General features: G+C 41.5%; 1 protein-coding gene across 6 annotated transcripts in view; it reads left to right on the top strand.

The window, feature by feature from the left end:
* Positions 1-4,231: 4,231 nt before the first annotated feature.
* The window catches only part of SLC25A26 (solute carrier family 25 member 26), a 90,164-nt gene continuing 68,468 nt past the window's right edge, over positions 4,232-25,927 (top strand). For 4 of the 6 annotated variants that reach the window (XR_008578786.1, XR_008578785.1, XR_008578787.1 and 1 more), the window contains exons 1-5: positions 4,238-4,419; positions 6,293-6,449; positions 8,007-8,116; positions 24,240-24,344; positions 25,779-25,826. Coding sequence is in view for 1 of the 6 variants with exons in the window: in XM_054837965.1 (XP_054693940.1) it covers positions 4,387-4,419; positions 6,293-6,449; positions 8,007-8,116; positions 24,240-24,344; positions 25,779-25,826 (453 nt within the window). In the remaining 5 variants the exon portion in view is untranslated. Of the gene's footprint in view, positions 4,420-6,292; positions 6,450-8,006; positions 8,117-24,239; positions 24,345-25,778; positions 25,827-25,927 lie in introns of all 6 variants that reach the window. The other 2 variants (XR_008578784.1, XR_008578788.1) reach the window with 2 other exon arrangements.

Raw genomic sequence — 25,927 nt, 5'->3', positions numbered from 1 at the left:
AAGGCAACAAAAGTGAGATTGACAAAATGAGAAGAAGCTGGAAAAACTGCTGCCCATCCAGGTCCAGCTGTCCACTGCTGGCTAGATGTTAGGATAATATTTAATTCATTTTTCTGAAGGAGGCAGCTCCAGAAGCACATGCAACAGCCAAGGAAGCGGGTAGAGGTCTGCAGCACAGCTACTGAGCATGCAGAGGGGCTATGGGGCAGCAGGCAACGGGGCAGCAGCTGGAGTCCAGTACCAGTCCTGGGGGTACGTACTGGGCACAGGACTCTGCTCCCTTGTGCAAGAGCCCCTGGCCACTTGGTGTCAGGGGGCCTCTCAGATTTTACTACGCTGAAGCTGTGGCCAAGAGCATCGCTGCATTGTCCCTGGCAGAAATAAACTGCAGAATATAAGCCTGCACTTCTGCGGGAGTATGGCAGGAGCCCTCGCCTTAGCGTGTGCACGTGTCTGGTGTTTGAGGAGGCTGGTGACAATGCTGTCTCCTGGCGAAGGACCAGTGTCATGTCCTTCCAGTGCATGGAGCCACACCGCTCTCCTACACGCTCACGTGGCCCCAGGAAATGCTCCGCACTAATTTCACAGTTCTGCAGCTGTTTGTAATAAAATGGGACAAACAAGTTTTTGATGGCCAAAGGTTTATGTTTTGTTCCTAATTTCTGAATTAACAGGTCCCCTCTGCCACACTGTGCTCCCATGGTGCATTAAAGCCTCTTGGGTGCTGTATGTGGCCATATCATTGAAATTCCCCCTCAGATGGCCTGCCTGGATCAATTATGTACCTGCTCAGTATCAAATTACAGGGATCCTTGAGTCTTTATTTTCACTGTATTTATGCCAGTATAAATTTTTGCAGCTGATAAATTTCCGTCTGCTTTTCACAACAGTGGGACGGGCCCAGTTTCTCAGGAAGGAAGAGTTGCAGGGTGTTGCCCGAGCTGAAGCAAAAATGACAATCCAACAAGGGCTGACTGACTGGAAGGGGTTGGCTCTGATGCACCAGAATTGCCCAGGAGAAAGATAATAAACAGAATGAGGAGAGCAATTGCTTTAATAAATAAACTGGAACATGTGTGCGACCGATACCGCCAGGGGCTGATATATGCCAAGAAGTCTGTTTTTAACATCTGCTCTTCAGCAGCCTTAATGTGTTATGACCAGATCAATATATCTTCTGCTGCTGGTGTCAGACGTCCGATAGGAGCTAGAGAATGGGGAGGGAAATACATGCGCACAAGCGTATAGACACGCATACACATACAGGCATTTTTGTACATGTGCATTGTTGTACTAGTGGAAGGATTAATAATGTGAAATCAATTCAAAATGGTGCTTAAGTAGCCCTGACAAAGAGGACCCAACAGCAGCTGATGTTTGTTCCCTATGATCTCCCTTTTTTGCAGAGTATAAGCGAAAGGATTGCTACATTGTTGGCAGCTCATATTCCACTCAGTGCGTCCACAGATGCAATATGTTCTTTATCATACTGTAGTTAAAAGGCTTTTCATCTCTCGCCCAGACTTTTACGTGCTGCAAAGGCTGAGGGAAGCAGGTGAGGTGCTGTAGGCGTAATGGTCATTTTAAAAGGCACTCTTACCAGCCTGCAGCCATGGGTAGGGAAGGGCAGAGAAAGAGAGGCATAGGGAACGAAAAAGGAGATGAAAGGAGGGGCTGAGTGAAAACCTGGCACCACCAAGCTGCTCTGGTGCTGGCAGAGTCAGCAGTGGCACAGACACAACTTCTACCCTCTCCTCTGCTGCAGGGTATTGTACTCACAGTGCTGGGGAAAAGCACCACATGGCTGTTCCTCAGCATCCCCAGCTAACCCTCCAGCCCCTGAGCTTCAGCCACAGCTGAAAGCAGGCTTGGGAGAAGGTCCAGGACCGTGAATAAGCTGAAAACAAGATTGAGCAAAGGTATGGGACCACGAACATACATCGCTCAGGTGCAGTCAGGCACTTTCTTTGCCCCTGCTAGGTTTTTCTGCTCAGCCCATCTTTTTCGCTTGCAGCAGAGATGCTGGGCAGCACCCACGGCATTTTCTCACAAAGAAAGGATGCGAGAAAACAGATCTCTTTCTTCACTCAACTTACTCCGCAAGCTCAGGGGGAGTCCACTGAAGGACTTAGCACAAAGATGAATGTTTGGCCTGCGGCATTAAGCTGAACTTGTTCATTTAAGACAGGACGGTGGCTTAGAAGAATAGGAGGTTGTGACCTCTCTGATGCAGCAGCAGTTCTTCTGACAGAAGGTGATAAATAAAAGAGTCACTGCCACTGAGTGTATCTGAAAGCTTTGCACTGAACAATGTGAAAAATGCTTGCTATGACCCCAAGAACCTTTACATCAAGAGACCTCCTGGGCACACATGGGGAATAAGGTCTCATTTTAAGTGCTGCCATCAGTGGGTTGTATGGGAATAGCAGTAACTCTAAAAGCATGCTTCATTTACTGCAGATGTCTGATTTTTCCCTCAATATCGCACCAAAGTACCTAATTTAACGACAGACGTGGACTTGGAAAATGAGGAACTTTCAGCTTTTGTGTTTATTTAGCCACTTACCAGAACACCAGCTGGAAACGGTAGGTTTCAGATGATCTTTATTTCTGTCTAAATGGCTGGGTTCTTTCAGACAGCCAGGTGCTCTGCTGGGTACTACTATAATAACTGCTCATAGTCCAGTCTTTGCTATATTACAGCTGAAATATGTAACTGTGGCTCCTGCTTCTTCCAGGAATCAGAACCAAAGTTTTCAGGAATTAATTCCTAGGACAGCAAACTGGCCTGCCTTAGGCTTCACACACATTGCAGGCTTTGGTGGTCGGGAGCCATACTGGGGACAGGAGGGCTAGTAATGTCAAAGTCCACTTGTTTGATCATGTCCCGCTATGAAACCAAGAAGTGATCCTTGATAAACACAACAAAGCCTAAATTAAAATAAAGTACTGATAGCCCACCAGATTATCATAAAAACAGTAAGGTAGGACCAGAAAACCAAGGAGCTCCCTTAAAAATCAAAGGAGGCTGAGAAATATAATACATTCATGTTCTTTCTACTTTTGCCTGCAGAGCTTTGAGCTTTTCACTGAAATGAAAACAAAGACTAAATTAAACGAAGGCTACTCTAACATCGCCTGTCTCTGGGGGCTGAGGCGGCTCAGAAAAAAAATTGCAGCGTTGCAGGAGAGCTGTAATAAATTTGCTGGATCCACTTTGATGTCAGTCACTGCACTGCTGAGGGCAGACATTACAGGACAGGACAGCATGGTGCTTCCCACCTGCAAACATCCTTCACAGTTTGATAAGAGGAGCTGAGCTGCCTGAAAGCGCTTACTGATGCTGAGAATGTGAGGGATTGTCACATCCTCAGCTGATACATCCAAAAGGCATCCCAAGTGATATGCTCACAGCCAAGGAAATCTTGAATTGAAGCCTGCCAGTTTTCCAGCTCTGTATGCACTATCCTGCTCTCCAACATTTACCCCTTATCCCTCCCCTAGAATCGTATTTCCCATGATTTCAAGTGTGGCTTCCTGCTGGGTGAGGATTATGTGGGGACTCTGGGCCAAAATCCTCTTTCCAACTTTCGAAACCACTGTGGATTTGAAAGCCCTTTGCGGAGAGGGTGGGGAGGGGGACGGGGGGACACAACACTCAGAGACACAAATATTAAGTACAAAAGCATTTCAGATGGCATTGGAGTGAAAAAGGGCACTTTCCAGGAATGTGAACACACTTCTTGGGAACCGACAGGAGAGGTGCCCCTGGCCAGGAGGCTTTATTCCTTTCCCTGCACATTGCTCCTATCTGCTGATCCCAGGAACAGCCCACAGAAAGTCTGTGCAGGACCACGTCAGCAAGACACTGCAGACACGAATAGAGGAAAAACTCCAAGCGACTTCAAAAATGTTTTTCCCTCAAAATGCCTTTTTTCCCAGTGGACACAGGTGTGCGTTCTGCAGCAGCCACAGGTGGGAGGAACCAGGGTGGCCACCCAGGCCCAGCTGTGCCTCAAGGGCAGCAGGAAGCGCCTCTTCCCCCCCTTTTCTGGCACGGCACGGCTGCTAGCGCACAACAAATCACCATTAAGTAATAACTAATTAACGCTTAGTGATAACCGATGCGTGTTTTCGCCCTTACAGCGCTAACGCTTCAGCGCCAGACACAGAGCCTGCCGTCGCTACCTGCCGTGCGCATGCGCAGTACCCTTGCACAGGCGCAGTGAGACACACTCCCGCCTGACCGCGGGTCAGGGGCAGTAATATGGCTGCGCCCGTGAGCGTGCCGGGGGCACCGCTAGAGCGGGCGGTCTAGTCCGGTCCTGTGGTGGGGAGAGCTGGTCTGTGCCGCGCCGTGTCGCTACCCTGCTTCGGCACTCCTGCATGGAGCCGCGGGAGTCCTGGGCGGCCTTGGCGGTGAGTGCGCGGGCCCGGGCCTGCCCGTTGCCAAGGCGACGCGGCGGCCTGGGCTGCCGGCCCCGCAGGCCTGAGGCCAGCGCCGCGCTGAGGGGCGGTGGTAGTGCGCCTTGGTTCTTCTCTTGTCTTTAACAGCTGCCCCGGGGCCGCGGAGAAGCCGTGACCCTGACGGCAGCCCGGCGGTGCTGCTGGGTGTGCGCGCTGTGAAGCGTGTGCTTTGCACTGCATTTCCCGCCCTAAAAGCTACGTTTCAATGTGTGCTCCCAGTATGTCGCATGCAAGTGCGTAAAGCCGCCAGTCCCCATAGCCAGGGACCATCTGGGAAATATCCAGCGCTCGTTCTGGGTTCACTGTGTAAAAGCATGGTCGTCGTGCCCTGGCCTAGCGTGAGGAGAGCGGTGGGCATGGGCCTGCTGGGAGGGTTCAGCTCCCGGCCCCCAATACTCCAGGGGCACTCTGCTGCCAGCAGCAAGAGCGTGGGCAAATGCATTTGAGTCAGGCCCTGTGGTTTTATTTAATCGTTTTGCTGGAATTAACTTTAACAGGTATGACCAGCTCCTGGTAATGGTTTTTCAGCTGTTTGACTTCTGATAACGCTGCTGTGACTGAAAGATGGGGGAGAAGGTGCATTTTAGTTGTCATCATCTAAAAATCATTACTGTTTTTCTGCAGATGGTGTAAGCACGCAGGTATTGTTGCCCTCTGGCAGGTGCTCTGTTAGCTGCTTCATGAATTTAAATGACATTTAAGATACAGAACTTTGAAAACTAAAGAAGCAATTAGTAACTTTTCATGTTTTAACAGATGGCTAGATTAAATCTGATCAATGTTATTTTGAGCAGATAAGGATTTGGTGAAAAAGAGTGAAGAAAAATCAATGCATGCAAAATAACCAAATAGATTAAAAGAGTAATTATTGATTAAAACTTTAGTAGTAGATAGTGAACACCTCTCTGAATCTTGTTAGCCTTGGAAAAAAAAAATTCAGATTAAGACACATGCGATTTGTTTTCAGGCAGAGTTAAAAATCTGTGCAGCTGTTTCTTGTGTGATGTTCTATATGAGGTAGACTTTGAACTATGTTTTCTGTTCTATATAACAGTATGTATTTTTTCTTTTCTATTTATTTCAGGCTCCTCTTTCTGTTTTTGACAAGTAATTCTTTTCTACAGATCAGCCATGTTCTGGGCAACTTTTTATCTTTCTGGATATAATCTGGAAACAGAGACACTGGAAAAAGATGGAGCTTTAGCAGAAACTACTTTCAACTAAACCTCCCTTTTTGCCTTACTACTTTGAAAACATCTTTGTTTAATATGATTTTTTTTCCTATAGAATTTTGTCAGCAAAAGAAAATAAAGAAGTTTTACTTTAAGCTTTGATCAACAAAAGAAATTGTGGAGTAACACTTTAAATGAAGAAGCTTGCCAGGAAAATGTGAATATGCTTTCTAGGGATGCTTATGGGGGAAGCAGAATTGCTTCTGTCTTTCCCTGATCTTATCACACAACTTCCTACAGGTGTTGGTCATTCTGTGCTGTGACATTTCAATAAGTGGCATTCACTGTCTTGCTTTCAGGGGGTCAGTGTTGCATGGATTTGCTTGTACTATGCAAAACATCAAGATTGTTTGGAAAATACCTTAAAAATGGTTTTAAAGTTGTTATATCTGTTACTTTCTTTTGTTGAAGCTTCCTTGTAATAGCTGTAGAAGCTGTTGAGGTCTGTGTGAGACTATTGGTTTATAATTTGACCTCAGAAAGGATACAGTCAGTAGTGCTTTGGTTTAGGTATGCCTCAGTTACTCATATAAGCACCACAGCTTCACCCCTATGAATATTGATGCACTTTACCTAATGATTTTGTCTTGAAGGCTGGTGGAGTTGCTGGTGTCTGTGTTGACTTGATCCTTTTTCCCCTGGATACTGTAAAAACCAGACTGCAGAGTCCCCAAGGATTTAGGAAGGCTGGTGGCTTTCGTGGCATCTATGCTGGTGTTCCTTCCACTGCTATAGGATCCTTTCCAAATGGTAACTTTCTTTGGATTACGCTTTGTCATCTTTAAGTGAGAACTTATGTAGTATAGGACATTCATGTCCGTGGCTTCTGCTCCTGCAGGAAAAGCAACCCTTACTCCTTGGAAGCATTCCTGGATATGTCTTATCAGCCTGTCCTTACTTGTAGGGGCACCCTAAAGCATTTCCAGGTGCCACAAAGGGCTTGAGTCTTGCTTGCCTTGGACACTTTTGTCATGACCCACTCTTTCGCTGCATTGGAAATGAATGGAAAATCAGAGTGCTTGAGCACTGTAGGTCTTTGAGCTAATTGTCTTGGGGCTGCTATGCCCATCTTTTTCTCCCTGGAAACAACTACAACACTTAAAATGAGAAAACATCAGGAATACTTTTGAAACTGAAGCTTTAAAAAAATAAGTGCTTGTAGTCCCTGCAGAGAAAAGACATCTAAAATTGCTGGTGTCTTTGTCCATTTTGTCTTTGTAGGGAGAGATAAAAAAGCAGCAAGCTGTGCTGTCAGTAGTAAATGTTAGGAGAACTTTACTGACAAAGCCAGTGACACCTTCAGATATTTGATGTCCTTCATAAGATGATATAAAAAAAATTCAGTTCTTTATCTTGTCTGCTCTGTTATCTGCTTTTGAGGTGATAAGCATCTTTTGATTAGCAGAAGGCAATTCACATAGCCCTTCTTTACAATTAAAATCTGTTCCCCTGCAAGACATGTCATTTTTTCAGACATTCCATCTTCAAAATCAGAACTGTGGCTTTATCTTTCCAACGTATCACTGAGAACTGAAATTGTCTTTAGGAGAAGGAGTAACCCTGAAGGAGCAAGTGCCTTTGTAGTTGACTGTTGCAGTGAATAAACACAGCTCATATTGCAATGCTCCGTTTAGTTTTGTATGTTTCTTGTTCACTGGACAGAACTTTTAAGAGTCCTTCAGAAGCTTAGAAGAATTTTTTTATGGAGCTAAAGTGCAAAATATTAAACTGATGATAGCTAGAGAGAAGCTATTAACTTCTACTGAAACAGTTTTGCACAACAGAGTAGCAGACTTGTATCAAGTACCTCGATGATTTTTGGGTTGTTTTTTTCTTTCTTTTCAATTAATCAGCTGATTTCTTTTGTTTGTGGTTGGTCCATCCCCTGTTCTGTCTGTTGTCCCCCATCTCCTCCCCCCCCCAAAAAAAATCATCCATCCAATTCAAGCAGTTGACCTCCTCTCTACCCTTCCTATTTATGAATATGGAAGATACCATTTTTTAAACAAACTACTAGACGTGCATGACTAATTAACACATCTTTCCTTATCTCAATACTAAATATTGCCTTAAGTCCTGACACTTCAATGTTAATGGGAGGTTTGCCAGTGATAGCCAGGAGCATGAACTTCTGAAGGAAATATCCAACAGATTGTGTTGATACTGTTGTACTGTTTTCAGGCAAAAATATCCTGTCTTCAACTACAGTTGCAGAGTAATAGGTAACAAAATCCACCTCTAAATGTTTTTGTGCTAGTTCTGTGATGGAGGAGCAGTTAAATGACTGCATGTATTCTTGAATTTCAGCTGCTGCATTTTTTATCACCTATGAGAATGTGAAATCCATGCTGCACTATGGCTCTACACCTTACTTGACTCCAGCAACACACATGGTGGCTGCCTCCCTTGGAGAAGTGGTAAGAAAGAAATTCCTATGTTGTATGTCTGTGGGAGGAGAGGAAACCACCAGGTTTGGTGTCATATCTTACTCTTGAGTGTTGACCATCTTTGTACCTGTGACTTCTTACAAAAATATTACTTTTTTTAATGAAGTGTTGGCACTTGTAAGGATTGTTTCAAAGTGCATAAATGAGTGAGTAACAATTCTTAGCGGACCTATTGCCTAATCTTGCTAAGTCAGGAGGTAGTGTAAGAGTGCTTTGTTCCAAAACATGAATACACCTTCATGTTGTAGAACTTGTGTGTCAGTGTTAACATTCAAGAAAGGCTCTACAGCCTTTCAGCTTCATGTGGGGTAGTCATGGAAAGGATTTTTATTTTAAGAATAGCCATGGGACCACGATGTTTTGTGTAAAGTAGGTAGGTGCCATCCTCTGAAACCCATGTACGTTGACATGTAAGAACCAGTATTAACTAATTATCTCCCTCACCTTCCCTCCATGCATTCACATTCAACCAACACCATTTACCGAAATATTTTATTGTATTTATAAACAGACACTCCTCGTGGCTGTATAAAGTGATGTGACAGGATAGGGCAACTGATGACTGTGTAATGTCACTTACCAAACTATGTGTAGTGCTTTCCTGATGAAGCCTGTCTCAGTGGAAAGTGTCGTAGATAATCTAATGGAACTTTTCCCCTTGGGATGGACACCTGCATATTTTAGTGACAGCTTTTCACATGGCCTCTCTGATAGCTGTAGCCCTGTAGTGTATTGGTCAGGTTATTGCAGGATACGGACACATGTGAATAATGAAAACATCACTATATACAAGCTTTTTGAAAACTCTTTCCTCCTGCTTTTTTGGAAAAGTTGCTGTGTTTATTATGCCTTAAATGCATTACTTTGTTTATAACAGGTTCTGGAGCTGCAAGTAATGGCTTGCTCTGCCTAGGTTCATATAATACCCAGAATAATTGGGACCAGATTCTGTTGAACACTTTAGATGATCATTAAGGAAGGTCACAAAGTCTCTTGTTTTGGTGCCTAGGTTGCCCATGCCTTGTTAACAGTATGGACTTTGCAGAAATTAATTGTGTGGGTGGGTGTTTTTTGGTTTTTATATTGTAAGTTACAAATGAAATGGCATTAAGTAACAAAATAGCTCTTGCCCTTGTGACTTTCCAGTCTGGTGTACCCAGGCTGTTTCCCAGCTTATATTGTCTGCTCCTTAGAAATTTTTTTTTTTGAGACAGAAAAGTTTTCAGTACTAAGGAAATGTCAAGGCTGTATATGAAAGTGACTTCATGTTCCAGTTTAAGATGATAAAGTTAATTTCATTGCCAACATGCAATGCCAGGATGACTGGACAACCTGTAGATCCACAGAGTTGAAAGTTTAGCTCTTGGCAAGAGCTTGTATGTGACACTCCATAACAGGAACTTCCTGTGCAAATGGACTGTAGCAAGTGTTGAAAGAGAACACTTCTTGGTGTGATCAAATGATGACCATTCCTGTCTGATCTGGACACAAACTTGTCTATAGGTAGATACTGAAGATGCTTTATCCACACACTTTATGCTAGAAGCTTGAATATTGTGCTTTTAAAAACTTTCTGTGGTTATTTGCAAACACAAAGAGCAAGGTTGCTTTGGGTTAGCTGAATCAAATATATTCCAGGTTCAGCAAAATCCTTCTTTCCCCAGATACTCCTCTTGTTTTTAACTGCAGAGCTGGCACGGTTCCTTGGCAAGTGTTCAAGGCTGGGTGTTCGGCTGTGAACAGTCCGTTGCTGTTCCTGCCATCACTGTCCACCTTGTTTCTCCTGTGTTTGTCACACTGGGTGTTTCCTGGCACTGCAGTGATGAAATGGGGTATGAATTGCTGTGTCCCCACAAGTTTTGGGGAGGGAAATGGGCTGTATGAAACCAACTTTTCTGGCTCTTTTGCAACTTAAACTTAGCCCATGATTGGGGGGGGGGGGGGAGCAGAAAAATGTATGGTCTCTGTTCTGCTTTGATTATTCTGCTTTTATTTACTGAGTTTTTCCATCTCTTGTGGCACTGGCTTCTTTCTCTCCATACAGGTAGCTGTGTATTTTTACTCCCCATGGTGGCTTAGCTTACTTGTAGGTTGGTCCCAAGCTACAGGAGTGCAGAGGGATCTATGCCATTTTACCTCAGCACCAGGTGCCTCACTATTATAGCAGTGTAGCCTAGCTACTTCTCATGGGAAGCAGTTCAGCTCTCCCTGCTCTCTGTGGGTTCAGCTTTGATTCCCAAGTAATTTTTATTCTTCTGTAGAAACAATACTGGTAAGATTGAATGGGACTTATCCAGGGAACTTAATTTAACATACCAAGTGCATGAAGATAGGTGAATGCAGCACCTACTAACTGCTCTGATAGTGGTTATAGGCAGGAGTAAATAGGTGATAGTAAATAGATGGGATATGTTTGTGTTGCTGTCTCATGTGGATTCTTTTTGACTTTGATTAGACCCTGTCAGGTTATGACTTATAAATTCTGTGCTTTGCCTTAGGTTAGTTCCATGGAAATTCTATAAAGGCCATTAGAAATCAGCAAGAGGTTCTTCACCACTATGGCAGTGCATAGCCCTTAAATTCCTTGTTTGCCTGATATCTCATGGAACAGCAGATCCAAGAGGTGTTTTAAGCTTCTCAAGTGCTGTTTCACACTCAAGCAAAATGATGATTGGGCTCATGAAGAGATGCCAGTGCTCTGCAATAAAATCCACTGGGGAAAAAAGTCTCCTTTCATGAGTGGGTTGTTTATAGTATACTTCCTCTGCCTGGGAGGATTCTGTGAGAAAACTATAATGGTGTAATTTAATCAGCAGCAACCAAAGAACAGTTGGCTACAGATGACTCCTTGCATGATTACAGAACCTGTTGCCTGTTTTTTTTCCAAGGTGATCTGTAGTCTTATGACCCTTACAGCTCAGGCACTTACTGCTTTCATTTTCAGGCTGACAAACAGAGATGCAGCATAGTTGAATAAATTGCTCAGGGCCATCTCATGTGCTTGGCTCTTGCTACTCTAAGGCCAGAGAAGTATATAGTGATAGCCATTGAAATGGCAATCTGACTTTGTGGTGTGGAAACAGCACTGTTGTAACAGCCATTTTTCAGCTAATAAGATTCTGCTTTTTGCTAGCTTTTCTTCTCCTCTTGGTGTGATGGGAGAACTAAGCTGTAAAATAATTGAGATAGGGATTTAGAGATTTGCTACAACAAACCTGTAATAAAAATAGCACAGGGCAAGGTCTTCTCACATTTGTTTTATATAAAGTCTTAGCAGATCGATAGAAATATATAAACCATTTTAAATCGCATCAGAGTGAAAGTTATAATTATAGTTTTATTGATTAGTCATTAAGTTTTAATCAGGGCATAACCACTGGGACTATTATTTTGTGAGTAGTTTTTTGATGTGTACTTTTCCTCCTTTGTACACTTTAGTAATTACTGTGATATAAATTGCTTTTAAATATGAAATAATAAGCCAAAGACTCTGTCATGTTAGGATTCCCAAGGCATCTCTTTGCATTTCTAAACTGTCTTTTTACAAAATGGAGAAATTAAGATTTAGAGCAAGAAACTGACATTGGATTTCTAGGTTTGCTGTTCCTTCACTGGTGGGCATAAGAGTCAACTACTTTCCTGTGTATCAATAAAATGCGAGTATGTGCTAAGGGTAAAGGTATGTTGATGCTGACTAATCTGTATTTTGAATGTGACCCAGTAAAAAGAATAGGTAAAGAAGAAAAAATGCAAAGGTTGCATCAAGATATCTTAAAATACATGGGAAAAATTGGTCAAATGGGACCTCTTAGTTTTTATAACAGCCACTCTTCTGTATTGTTTACATCCTGTGTAAATTCATGGGAAGCACAGTCCCCTGGAACTGGTTTGGTCCAATTTCCCAGTTGCAGGCTAGAAGGCACAAAATCAAGCAGTAAAAAGGCAGGGGCTGTAGTGTGGGTTTTTTTTTTTTTTTTAATTTTAGGCAGGAGGAATATAGAAGGCAAATCTCATCTCCCAGAGTGAGATGAAGAAAAGTACATACAAAATCTGACCCTGTTATAATTATTTTTTCCTATAACTGAATCTTGCTGTATAGGGACTCTGAATATCCCATAATACATCAAAAATTACTTACAAAAACATAGCCAAAACACTAGAGGCAGATACATGGTATCTCATCTCTTCAAGGAGGAAGGTTGAAACATACATGAGTTACCAAGGTGGGGAAAAACCCTTATTATACCACTTGTGTAACAAACTTGGAGATAGGAAACATGCTTACTGCATCCAGGGTTTTGGAATTTTTCATCTTGACTCTACATTGCCCTGTATGTTTAGTCTGCCTGTATCTTTACAGTGAGCTGCCAAATGTGCTTGGAAAACATGATATCATAGGGAGTGGAAAGGAAAACCAGATGTTCTAAAATCTTACTTTTAATATTCTAAGGCGGTGTAAATAACTCTGAGAAGGAGCAGTATTTTTAACCTCCTAGTGCCCATTTTAAATAGTAACCAGGTGCATCTTGCAGATCCAGAGTTAATTGTACATCTCCAGATTGATTTGTACAGAATTTATGTTAGTTTAATATGACAGAGTATACTATTAATTACAAGAAACTTTGATAAAGAGAAGCCCCCTTCTGGGCCTCCCCCACCAGCCTCCTGCAAACATGGTTTTATGGGACAAGTTTAAGATTGTCCCAGTTTGACTGATGAGGTTTCCTTCATGAGTGCCAAAGTGGCTGGATTCAGCACAGTTAACTTTACATCCTGCTGGCTTTTCCGTGGAGGTGAGAATAAAATCGTTTGGACCGCGTTCTAGAGAAGCTAGCTGACAACAGCCTTTTCCATCTAATATTTAGATATTGTTATGGTTACAATCTGAGCTTTGCAAGATATTTAGTGAAAGTTTTGGGCTGTTGCTTGTAAATATCAAGTTCACTCTTATCTTTCTGACCTTTTATTTTTGATTGGCTGTTTTTGGTGATGTTATCTTTTTTTTTCTTCCTACTTTTTGTAGGGAAAGCAAGCTACCTTGACTTTCAGCTCACTTGTGAGAGGAAAGTGTGGGGGAGGACTGAGGACCAGGCTGGGAGGTAGATGTCCTGTTCTTTTGGCAGCTAGCAGTAATGAACATGCTCTGGAAGTATATTACCAACTGAAGCTATTGAGCTGCTTTTGTCCTTGTGTAAGTTCCCAGAGTTCTTTAGGATTACAGTGCTGGAGATGCATTGACACTGTGCATGGATTCCCAAGGCTGCCAGATCCTAGGTTACTTGCAGTAAAGTGGAGTGTCTGCAGAGTATGCCGTAGCACCAGACGGAGAGTAATTCAGATCCTAAAAGCTACCTAGTCATATTAGTGACACTGTGCCTGCGTTCATTTGTCCTGTTAAATTTTTAAGCTGATGTAGCCATGATACTTTAGGTTCCTCATCTGGCTTGTTTTCATTCTGTTTTGGTGTCTCCGTACTGTGGTCCCTTGAGTTGTCTAAATGCTGGACAAGCTCATGAGTCCAAAAGGTGTTTCTGATCTGACTACAAGAATGCTAAAATTTGGGCTACCTGCTAGGCTTTGGTGGAGCACCAACCTCATAGGAAAAGCTGGAAACCTAGGCTGTATTCTGAGAAAGCTCTGAATGCTTAGGTAGGGACTGCTCCCTTCAAAGACAATAGGCTTGGCTGTCTTCAGCAAGAAGGATTTTGGCATGGCCTCGCACTTTACTTTTTTCCAAAATTTAAGAATGGAGGGATGTTGAATGAATTTGAATTGGCTCCACAGGGCAAGGTGAGTACAGGTGTTTCAAGGTGAAATTCCAAGCTCACTTGTGTATTCCAGTATGTTGCCACTTAAGATACTTTTGTGATAAGAGCAAAGTGTGTGGTTCATCTGTGATTAGCATCTGACCCTCAGTATTAATAACTTGGGAATTTTTTAATCTCCTGCTGGGATGTGTCAAATAGGAAAGCTTCTTAATGCAGGATTTATCTTTCTGGGGAATTCAGCTAGCTTTCGCTACTAGTCCTAACTTGTTTCTAGACGAAGCAAGCCCAAATGCAAGCAAGTTTACAGTTTACAAATCTGTAGAATGACATTTTGAGTGTGCTTTTACTTCAAATAAAGAAGGAAAGTACATGTTTTGTATTATTTTAGGATAGGGATTTTTTGTCTAGGGGGAAAAAAGACATTTTGGATATTCTCTGTCCACAAATCAGCCCCTTCCTTCTGCCCTGGTCATATCTGTTGAAACAGGTAACCTGTTTAAGTTTAATAGAAGAACAGGAATCTGCAAAAGTGTATTGGTATGAATGCCACGAGAGTAACTGGCTAGGTTGGAAAAGAAAGTTGCTATTAATGCCCATTCTGAGGAAAAGGCAGAAGCATGAGTCGGACAAATCAACAGAGTAATGTCATGAAATAATCTCCAGCAAGATAATTGCTCAAGGCTTTGCAGCATTGTAAGCCCTAGAAGATCAGCTTGCAGGAGTCCAATCTAACAGAGATGAAACAACCACTCACATCAGACATGGAGTTAAGATTTTTAGCTATTTGAAATTCCAAAACTTACATCCTGGAAGATGTGACTTTTCAATTCAACAGACAAGTTGGATGCTCTAGGGAGAGTTGCTTCTAAATCAACAGTTGTCTGCTGCAACAAAGAGGTGATTTAGCACTTAATTGTGTCTAGACTTTGGGCTAATGGCTTTGAATTTTTAACTATCACTTTTCTAAGAACCCAACTAAGAAATGGACAAAACTTTTTAAAAACAAAAAGCCTTATTTTCTGCTTTGCATCCTATCTCCTCTCAACCAGTGTAGTATGGGCTGACAGACCATAGTACTCAAAGTAGTATTCAAAGTCTGACAGCAGTCAAAGTTTGATGGGACCTCTTCCGCAGTATTTAAGCTTTTTTTTTTTTTGGCTATTTTCCTTGATCAGTGCCTGTCAGTTTGTGTGTGACTGTCTCTTGTGCTGTGCATACCTGGATGCATACAGGCATTCAGAAGGGGAACATGCCAACCCTGTCAAGATGAGCAATGGTGGGGAGCGCAACAATGTAGGTGGTCTTTTGGATTAATCATGATGAATTTTGAAATAATCATAAATTAATCTAGGTGAGGTCAGGTCTGCCATACAGACACTGCAGGATTTTTGCCAAATCCTTATGCAGAAGCACAGCCGAGCAGTGATTAGAAGATGATTGTGAAGGTGAGAGTGCTGCCATTAAGAGCTAGTAGAGAAGGAGCATAGTTAGTGGATGGATACTCAAATTAGGGCTGCAGCTGGAAATTGCTTGTAAATAAAGATGAATGGAGGCAGAATCCACAAATGCTGCCAAGAAATTCATCATACAATTAAAGCCTGAAACAGTAAATTAAGAACTGTCAAACACCTAACCAACCACCCATGCTATCTTCTCTTGTATGCTCCATGTTAACTGCATGTATTGCTACTTCATCAGCTGACCTTCCTAGATTGCTTTGTGTTAGCTACTCAATTCGGGTCTTGGAGGACATGCTACTTTGCAGTGTTGAGTAGAAGCCTGATGGTTGTCATCTCTTTCAATCCTAGGGCTGATATTCAGCTGATTTAGAAATATTTGTAGCTCAAAGTGTCTATAGAGGAAAGCTAATTTGGGTTAAAGAGTATAAGTGAGAAATAAATAATTTAAAAGTATTTCCTGATGGATTTCCTGGCTTGCAACATATTCTGCTAGAGTCAGCTTTAGAAATGTGAGAGAGTTTAAGCTTATTCCAAAGTGAGGTTCTGTAAAGGGCTTGTCAGGAATAACTATTTCTGAATAGCTCCATATGTGGACAAGCCTGTAATTCTTTAAGTGAAAAGGCTGTAAGAAAGAGCAAGGGATCAATTAAAGGAAAATACTTGATAAAATACAATGCAGTTGAAATTTCCATGTTCTGGGCCAATGTAACCCCAAGAGACTGAGCAAATTGTAAAATACCAGTCATCTTTCAACAGGAGACTTAATGTGTTTTCAGAAAATATTGCCTGTGTTCTCTTGCCTGGAATCTCATTAACATTTGTCCTCCTGTAACACAGCCTGACCCCACTTGGCTCCTTGGAAACAGTTTTATGCTGGATGGGATGCACCATGTTACTTTTGCTGAAAGAACAGTTTGGCTGGTGGATGTGATTAGTTTCCTAAGCTGTTTAAAATAAGTTTAACAGACTCTCAGTGGTGGCAGAGCTGCAGGGGTAGATAGGATCATGCAGACAATTCTGTAGGTTGAATTAAGGGTCTACTCTTCTTTGGCTTTAAGGCTTTCTGTGTTTAAAAGTGGCAGTAATTTATGATTCAAGCATCAGCCAGGATTTTTTTTTAAAGCTATTCAGCTATCTCATTTTTGCCCCTTGAATTTAAACCAGCTGATTGTGACTGTACTGAGGAACTTGAAAATATGTGGGACGCTTAGTCTGTGCTGGAATACAAGAGAGATGTGCATAACAGCAGGCCACTTTTGGGAAGTTTTAGACTTGGTTTTTAAAAGGAAACAAAACTCTACATTGATTAAACTTTGAAAGACCTATTTAGTTATGCAAAGCACACAAACTTTCAAAACATCTGCAGGGAGAGAAGTACTTCTGTAAAGAAGTGTTTAGTGTAAGCTTTGTCAGCTTCACAGACTTTCCTGGTTCTTTGCCTGTTAACTGATATAACTGGTGTAATAGTCTCTCCTTGCTGTGAAGAGAGCTCAGCACAAATTTCCATTGTTTGAGGACAAAAGTTTTCCAAGATGTATTTGACATGGCTGATGGAGAGGTAGGCAGGGAGCCCACAGCAAGAGTTGTAGGGCATTAGCTTGGCAAGAGTCACCCCTGGGGATGGAAATCTGAGAGCTGTTGAGAGGGCTACTGAAATGATGTACAAGGAGCCAGCTGAGGACTTCAGGGAGCTGGGGTGAAAAGGCTCAGCCAAGGTGGCCGTTGTGAAGGGAGAAGTGTGTAGTGGTGCCAATGAGCAGGAAGAGGGGAGCTCTGGAAAGCAATAATAAGGAGCTGACTTGGGTTTGACAATGACAGGGTGAAATAACGCTCTGCAGATTCTAGGTAGAGTCATCTAAGGTGGAAACTTGGAGGAAGTTGAAAATATTTGTGCAGAAGCTCTGGTTTTCCAAATGCCTGTGATATTCAGTCCCTGTGAATGGTCTCATCTCCGAAACAGTATGTTTTTAAGTTCTGGGAAGTGCTGAGATCTGAGGGATCTTGCTGGGTGAGATTGCTCTTTGAAGAAATGTTTCCTGCCAGCATACAGGGGAGCTGCAGTTAAATTAATGAAGGCCCTATTGTGTCAGTCAGAGGAAGAGATGGGACAAAGAGCTTGGCATTGTCTAAACTTTCTTATCCAGATCCCATTAGTCAAAACTTGTTCTCTCCATGGGGTTTAAATTAGGAGTGGAGTCACCTGTTCATGACCCCAGCAGCTTTGCACAGGACTGAATTTAACTATGTTGGAAGGCCCCATTGGTGCTGTGCTGAGTGTGGGAGGGAAAAATAAGATTAGCATATTCTGAGGTTTTATTCTGAAGATGAACACTTTCTCTGGGGCTGGCACTTAAAGCAGAAACTGATAGTGGACAGTACACATCTAGGGCAGTTTCTGTCATCCCTGGATACAATTTCCTTATTAAAATAGGTGTTAACACTTCAATTCTCTACTTCAGTTGTGCTTTATTTAGGAGGTAGCACAGCCTGATGACAAACACATGTGGAAGGGCTTGTTAACAACTTGAGTTGTGACCCATAGCAAATTACAGACTATAGAAAATTATATTTTTGTTCTATCTTGGTCAAAAGGTCAGAAATTATTTAGATGAAGGTTTACTGGCATTTTGAACTGTTACGGGTCTATGATTGCAGCAGCTCAGGCTTCTCTGTTCAAAGAAAATATGCAACCAAATGACATATTTCATTTTTCTCTGCTTTTCTGTTAATTTTCCTGGTGGTGGAAAGGGTGAGGCAGTTCGTCTTCTGTCTACAGATACATTTCGTGCTCCCCACTTCCCCTGCTATCTAACATTCCCGAGTTGCGATCAGAGTTTAGAAACAATTATTTGGAGGATTAAATACTTTGCTAATTTCATAATACTGCATTGAAAAATTTCAGAGATTTTTTTCCCTTTTCTGTTGGAGAGGGGAATCCCAGTGAGATCTGAAGAACCAAACATAAACTTACAGAGTTGGGAGAGGCATGGAAAGCTGAATTCAAGTTCTGTTGAGAGGCTCTGACTTCACCCAAGAGGGAAATTTTCCCTTCTTTTTCAGGATCCAAAGAAAATGAGTACAATTTAAGATCTCCTAATTTTAGACTCACATATTTTAATCATTCAGTTATCAGAGGAATGGAAAAGGACATTTTTCATGTTTCAGATTCAAAATAGTAACTTCTTACTTAGAAGGGAGCATCTGACATAGAAATTGAGATGCTCAGACAGTGTCATATTTATTACCTATTTTGGGAAGCAACATTGTTTATATACAGATTAAAAAAAAAAACCCAAACAAAAACCAGCAACAAAACAAACCTGAGCTGTAATGTAGCTTTTGTCTGCAGGAATGTGGCCAGGGTTAATGCAGAGCGTACTCTAAAAAACCAAAAAACCCCCAACAAACCCAAACACCCCAATACACCAAAAACATCTTTATTGCTTCTTCTCTTTGCATGGAGTTTTAGAGTTGCTCCATTTTTCTTGCTCTTTCTACATTATGTTGTAGCCGGCAATCCTTCTGACCTTCAAGAATGGGGTGAGAGATTAGGATTTTGTTACCAGATTGACTGCAGCCTAAACATGTGTCCTTTGATAAGTCATAGCCTCCTTGTCACTTTTGTGCAGCAGCTTTTTCTCCCGAATGGGTTAGTGATCATCTTGCACAGGTATTGTGAGGTTTAGTTTAAAGTCTCTTCTCTCTTCTATGAAGTTGTGTCATAAATTAGATTCTTATTTGATTAAGAATAAACTTACGCAAATGACATTTAAGAGTAACTCTCCCCAGGTATGTTCCTTTAGTTCTGTGTTAAGTATTAAATTATATTTATATGGTGAACATCAGTTAAAGCTTCCCAGCATACTCAGTCATTAAAACTAACCTCCTGCATGGGAAATTTAAAATTAAAATGCTTTAGAAAGCGTTCTAAAGGGTTTAAAGCTACCACACAGAAAAGTTTTCTGGAGCTTGCTGCATGTTTCTGTACCCAATTTTCAAAGTAGGTTTAGCTCTGAAAGTGAGAGATTTGCTCAGAGTTATTGAGTTGAGTGCAGGTTCTTAAATCGCCAGCCACAAATGTATTCCAGAACAGTTCTCTGTCCTCAGACTACTCCTGTTGTGTAGCAGAATGGCTGGCTAATTACTAAGTGGAAGAAACTTGGTCTTGATCCTCACCCAAGCCCAGGTTAGTGCAGAGAATAGATCAGCTTGTTAGGCAGGAGCACATCAGGTGCCAGCATCTTAACAGAATGGGCTCTTAGTCTTTGCCCTTCAGTAGCCTATCTTAAGAGCATGGGTAATACCTGTCTCTTACTAAAGATAAGAAGTATGGTTGTGGGAGCTTTTAGGAGTGAGTCAGGTGATCAGCTGCACAAGGTGCATGCCAGGCTGCATAAGGAAATGCTTTCTCAAGCTCCTCTCCTTAGAGCTACAAAGCTGCTAATAGTCTTGTACCAGCTGTGTCCCCACTTCTGAGAAAAACCTGCCATGCATCCACCTAATGTAAATACCCAGCATAAGCCCTTAATAGCAACTCTAGCACCTGCTCTGTCCTCTTTCAAATGTTTCTGCATACATCTCATGTACAGATCATGCCTGCGGGGTTAGCGGTCAAACTGTAGTACAGGTGCCTAAGAACAAATGCACGTTATCTTTGATTCTCTAGTAAATCCTGCAAAACCAGCCATGTAGAAAATGGTTAGCCTGGAGCATAAAGGATGGAAGCAAAAGGCTGTTAATCTAAATGGAATATGTTAATATTTGAATAATAATAGAGCTCTGAAGACCAGGAAGAATTGTGCTCTCTTCTAAAGATGTTGTCATTGTCTTATATTTGGCTTTGCCTGAAGAACAGAACATATTGGATAGAGGAGCAAGGACCTGCTAGTGAACTAGAAGTGGTGTCATAGTGGTTTGCAGAGAAGTGTTTACTCCAGAATTTGCAGTGGCAATGCAATGGGGGCTTTGTAGTCCACCCATCTACTTCAGATTGTCACGTTAACAACAAAATCATTAAAATAAAAATACTAAAAGTCTCCTTTTGGTTGGGAGTTTGCTTCAGCTGTTTTCATGGTAGGCTGTTTGCTGCTGGTTTCACTGAAAGAGCAGTGAGCCGTGTATATCTTGGGGCTTTCACACTTCCCTGGCTATTGAATTATCAAGGCCTGTATGACCTACTTGTACTGAACCCCTTATAAGCAGGGCTATCTCATCTGTGTTCTTTTTTTACTATGTGTCTTGTGTTACTGTTTAGAGAAAAATGTGTGGTAGCCTTGTACTGATGAATTAGATGAGTATTGCCTAATTCGGATCAGCTGCTCCTGCTTTAAGTGGAATTGGCCTGTATGCAAGAGTTAGTGCTTTAAACTAAGGTGTTTCCAATAAACTTAGGTGAGCCTGTGCGAAAGGCTTTGTGCAGGTTCCTGGTGCTTTTTGCAGCAGATCTTATTTTCTGTTAGCCACAGCCACATAGAAATAGATTTCAGATATACCGAAACAAACTGTTTAGATCTGTGTATATAAAGAGGTTTTGTTGACCACAAGGCACTTTTGAGACTGTAATTGCACTGGTCATTCTTGATGATCAGTTGAGACATCGGTCAGACCAACCAGGAAAGTCTGGTTCCAACATGAATCCAACCAGGAGATGGCAGCATTGATGCATGCAAGGAGTATCCAAAAGTGGAAACCCTTTTCTCTGAACTGACAGAGGGGAAAAAAACTACCTTTATTTGATCAGAAGATATACTGTCTTAGCCATACATAGATAAATGTTAACAAAATAATCCTATTTTTAGCTTTTGGCTAATGCAAGTCAGTAAATTAAAAATGTATTTAGGTTTGCGTCTAAATACTGGAGTTACCCTTTGACCTGATAATGATTTAAGACAAGGATTTCAAAATTCAGTACTCTTTTGTTCAGAAGTGGTTATAGTATTAAAAGGCTAGAAAGATAATAGATGCTAATATTGTGAATTCTGCATACCTGCTTTGTAAACTAACAGCAGCTTTGATTGTAGATGTAAAATTGAGTTTTGTTAAAGCTTAAATCTAAAAATCCTTGAGCCTTCTATTTCAATGTTATTGTCTTCCTGCCCTTATGGTATGTATACACGTGAATTGACATGGGGGAGAGTCTGAAAACTGGAGAATTGTATTACCTGACCTGGTAAATAAGAAAGGAGCTTATAGGGCAGCACCCATTTTTTTCCCCTGAACTTGGTCTGTAGGATCTTGATTCTGTCTTATGCTCCCATCAAAAGATGGGAATAACTCCTGGCTCTAGAGCTTGCTTGGAAAAATGAGTGTGGTCTCTGTCAACAGGGTGCTGTTGTCTGATGCCTTAATGTCAGCTGAGGTAGCTGAGGGCCCACCCTTGTACCCTCTTCATGGCTGGCTGTGGAGATGTTCGACAGAGCTAATTTATCACAAGGTCATCTTCAAAACTATAGGATGCACCAGGATCGGCCTGACTTTGGCAGTATCATGCTTTTCTGTGGCAAACAACAGCCTACATCTACGTGAACAACCAAGAGATTAAAAACCAATTTCTTCTTGGGATCTTGGTGATTAGGGAGGTGAATGGGCTCCCACCATGAGAGGTCACATTATTGTCTGTCTTCATCTCTATTTATCTAGTAGTTGATGCAGGTAAAAGCATGTACATGGACAGTTATTGTGAAGCAGCCACACAATTGCATCTTTTACCCTTGCTCATGCAATTTGCTTATAGCTTTCAGATGTCTGAAAATTTAGGTATGAATTCTCTTGGTGCTGCTTGAACACATTTAGCTAAGAAAGCAAACCGTGGAGATGTGCGTTGTGTTCTTTTAACTTCAGCAGCATTGCCTGGAAGGCTGAGTGACTGAGATCTGAGTGTAATAGATTTGAGACTTTTCTGCACCCATCTGTCCCAGCTTGTTACTTTTTTTTAACCTTGTGAGCTAATAAGATATGTGTGAAGTTAATCTTGCATACTTCCCTTTAGAGACCTGTGTTTGACAACAAAAGACTGCTTGGATTGTTATTGATAGTAAGGTACACATGTAGGAACAAATAACGTAACATGCTGTAAGTTCAGGTGTGCAGCAGAAATGTCACCATTCAGTCTGATGTTGGCAGTTGCGGCTCACGGCTTTTTTTTTTAATACCAGAAGTGCCCTATGGAGCTAATCTGACAGCACAGCCCTAGTGACACGAGCCTTTATTTCCTTTCATAACAGCACAATGTAATCACTGTTTTTGTTCTTGTGCAGCCACGGATTCCCTTGTAAGCGCAAATTCAAATGGGAGAAACATCAAAGTTAATTCGAAATGAAATGCACCCCAAGTAGTCCAGGGGAAATGGAGACATTACTTTGTAGCCACCCTTCTCCTGCCAAAACTGCAGCACCCCAGATGTCAGGAAGCCATGCTGTGCTCTTTGTCTGGTCTTGATTGACTAGATTGTTTTCATCCGAGCCTTTTTAAAGCTTTCCTCCTGCCTCCATATTTTAAGGAATAAAAAGCTAATATAAGGACATGGAGTGTTATGAAGCATGAAGTTCTATAAATATTTATGCTGAACTATCAAAAAACTTGACAGTTCTTATTTTCTTGACAGATTGGGGTCACTTGTTATTTTTGACCCTGAGAATTGAAGAGCACATGGAGTTAGATCTGTTTGTAATGACTTTTGGATATTGTTGTCTGGTAAACTTGTAGAAATGTAACAGGATAACAGACTTGGTCTCTTTGTGAAAGTGGAACTTAAACCTTGTACTGTGTTACCCACAAATGACCACTCCAGTTACTGTCTCTGTGCAATCTGGCAGTGAATTCCTGAACTTTCTTTGGCACATGTGAGATTCTCAGCAGCTTGGTTTGCCACTTCAGATGGGCAGCTTTCACCTAGGTTGCTCTTGAAGTACTTGGTGATCACCTTTATGTTTAGGAACCATGGTGTGTTCCTGAGCCCGGCACAGGATGGGATCAAGGAAGGCCAAAAATCTGGTAAAGGCCCACTGTGTCTCCAGTGTTTTGCCTCCAGTCCCAGTACTGCTTTAGGTATTCCTGGGGGCAAGTGAAGACAAACTCTTCTTGAAAGTTTAAGTGCTGACAAACAGGCATTTTCTGAAGAGATGAGAAGCTTGTAACTCTGACACTTCAGGATTCTCGTTTCTCAAAATTACATGCACACAAGTTGAACTTTTACCTGAAGCTGAAGTGGCACATGAATGTTTTAAAGCCAGGTCTGGCTTTTTCAGAAATGCTGGAGCTTTGTGGCAGCAGCCACATTATTATATCCAGCTGCAGGGGCCTTTCTTGCCTAGTAAATTCATTGTGGAGGAAGAATTGATCTGATGCTTCACCTTGAATGAAATCCAGTGTGTGTTTTAAGGTAAATCTGAAATCTGTTGTTTGCATCTAAAGCTAACTGGGGTGTCTTTTGCTGTCAGTCACTAGAGGGCATGAAGGAACTACCTAGGAAAGTAGTTTGTTGTTCTTCAAGTCATGAATCTTCAGTTTAGATCTCTGAAATTGTGGAGGGGGAGAATTCCTGTGGCTGCCAAAAGACAGGATGGCTTCAAAATTTTGGTTTCAGCCGTGATTTTCCTCACCCAAATCTACTTCTGGTTTGGAAGTTAAAAATTTCAAGGTTACTTCCATTTTTCTGTTAGTACATTTTTGTGTTTAGAAAGTACATAGCTCTTAGAGCAAATACATAAGCTGCTTATAAGCAGTTTTTAGGTTAAACTGAAATAATTACAAAAATTATTTCCTCATTTCTCAGATTTCTGTACTTGGAACAATCTCCAAATGTGTCCACTGTATGAAGAGTAAGACAGCAAAAGGAATTGCTCTGAACATATGGTTCTTTTGCAGGTTGCATGCCTCATACGGGTTCCATCTGAGGTTGTCAAGCAAAGGGCCCAGGTTTCTCCTTCCTCGAGTACCCTCCGAATTCTCTCCCACACCTTGTATCGTGAGGTGAGTTCAGAGCAAAATTTCAAAGAAGTTGCTTCCTTCTTGGCACACAGTGCCATGTGTGTCCAGAAGCATTCCTACAACTTTATTCCAGTTCTGTGTTCTCCCAGCACTCTCCTATCTATTCTTCTGTTGTCAAAAGTGATTGGCATGCTATGTTTAAGGAAACCAAATCCCCACCTCCCCCATGTGCGTGCACTTACATGCACACTCTAAACAACTTTTGCCTCCTCTTCTTATATGGGATCCCTACATTACAAAAAAAAAATTCAGCTTCCCAGTTTCCAAAGCTCTGCTTGTATTTATGCAAACAGTCCTTGTCTGCAACAGCAGAACCTAGAGTTTCTGCTGTGTCTAGAGTTTGCTGAATGGATTCCAGTTTTTGAAGCAAGCTTTGGAGGGTATGTCCTAAAGGCACCATTTCAGAGAGGCTCTGTAGGAGCTCTGGAAATGAGTGCTCATCCAGTATTGGTAACGTTTGAAAAATAACGGCTTTTGTGATCTTTTCAGTAGTTGCACTGTTCCGTGCTGTAAAAACCTGTTCACCACTGTTTTTACTGAGTCTCACAAGGGGTGTTTTTAAAGTTGTAATCCATAAGAGAAATTGCCTCCTGAAAACACTGTGGGGAAAAATGTTACACACATTTCCGTGTGTAAAAGCCAGGAAAAGGAAGAAACAAATTTGACCTTTAAATGATCCACTTGATTTTTATTTGCTTGTAAATGAAAACTGTTGTGATAACCCTGCACAAGAGGGTCGCTGGAACTTCTTTCTGTGACTTGGTGATTCTGCTGTAAAAGCTGATGCTCTCAAAACTGTATGTTTTTCCCCTTCTTTGTAGCTGGCCAGAGAACCATAAGACTTGCCAAACACTGGAATAAACTGTCCTATAAGATATTAAACATAATTTTTATACGCTTATAAAATTTTAATTGTTTTGAATGTTATCAGCTGGGTAAAAATAAAAAATATCTTTCTTGATAAATGCTCTGAATCAAGGCTAAGAAGGTGGACGTAGGAAGCTGTCATCCTATGGGCTCATTTTGCATGAGCTATTTAAACAGAAGAGTGGTAGTTTCAAAACTATTTACAGGATAGTGGATACTTCTAGACTAAAATATTGGGCAAGTAGAGTTTTGACGTAATGTGCTTCTGTACTGCCTTACCCTTTTAATTTTAACTGTAAGGTATATTTTCTTGTCTATAACTGATTATTCTGAACAGTGGTTAAATGATCTTTAAAATGAACATAAAACCCTCTGGCATTGTAAATCATGGAATACAGTATACAATGTTATAATCAATATAGTCAATTTGCAAGAAGTTCAGGTCTGACGCTCAGTAAGGTTGTAATGCTTGCCTCGTAATCACTGATAAATTGTGGTCTTTGGCAAACTAATTCCCTATAGCTGATGCTTTCTTTTGTTGATTTACAGGGTATTCAAGGACTTTATCGGGGTTATAAAAGCACAGTATTAAGAGAGGTAAAACACTTTCGGTCCTATTTTTTTTTAAAATTGATTCCTTTGCCTCACTTTGTTTTCTAACAAGAGATAATAGTACAATTGAGATCAATTGCTCTAAC

The sequence above is a fragment of the Grus americana genome, chromosome 11 (genome assembly GCF_028858705.1).
Source record: "Grus americana isolate bGruAme1 chromosome 11, bGruAme1.mat, whole genome shotgun sequence".
NCBI classification, from domain to species: domain Eukaryota; kingdom Metazoa; phylum Chordata; class Aves; order Gruiformes; family Gruidae; genus Grus; species Grus americana.
This window is presented reverse-complemented; position numbering and strand designations above follow the sequence as displayed.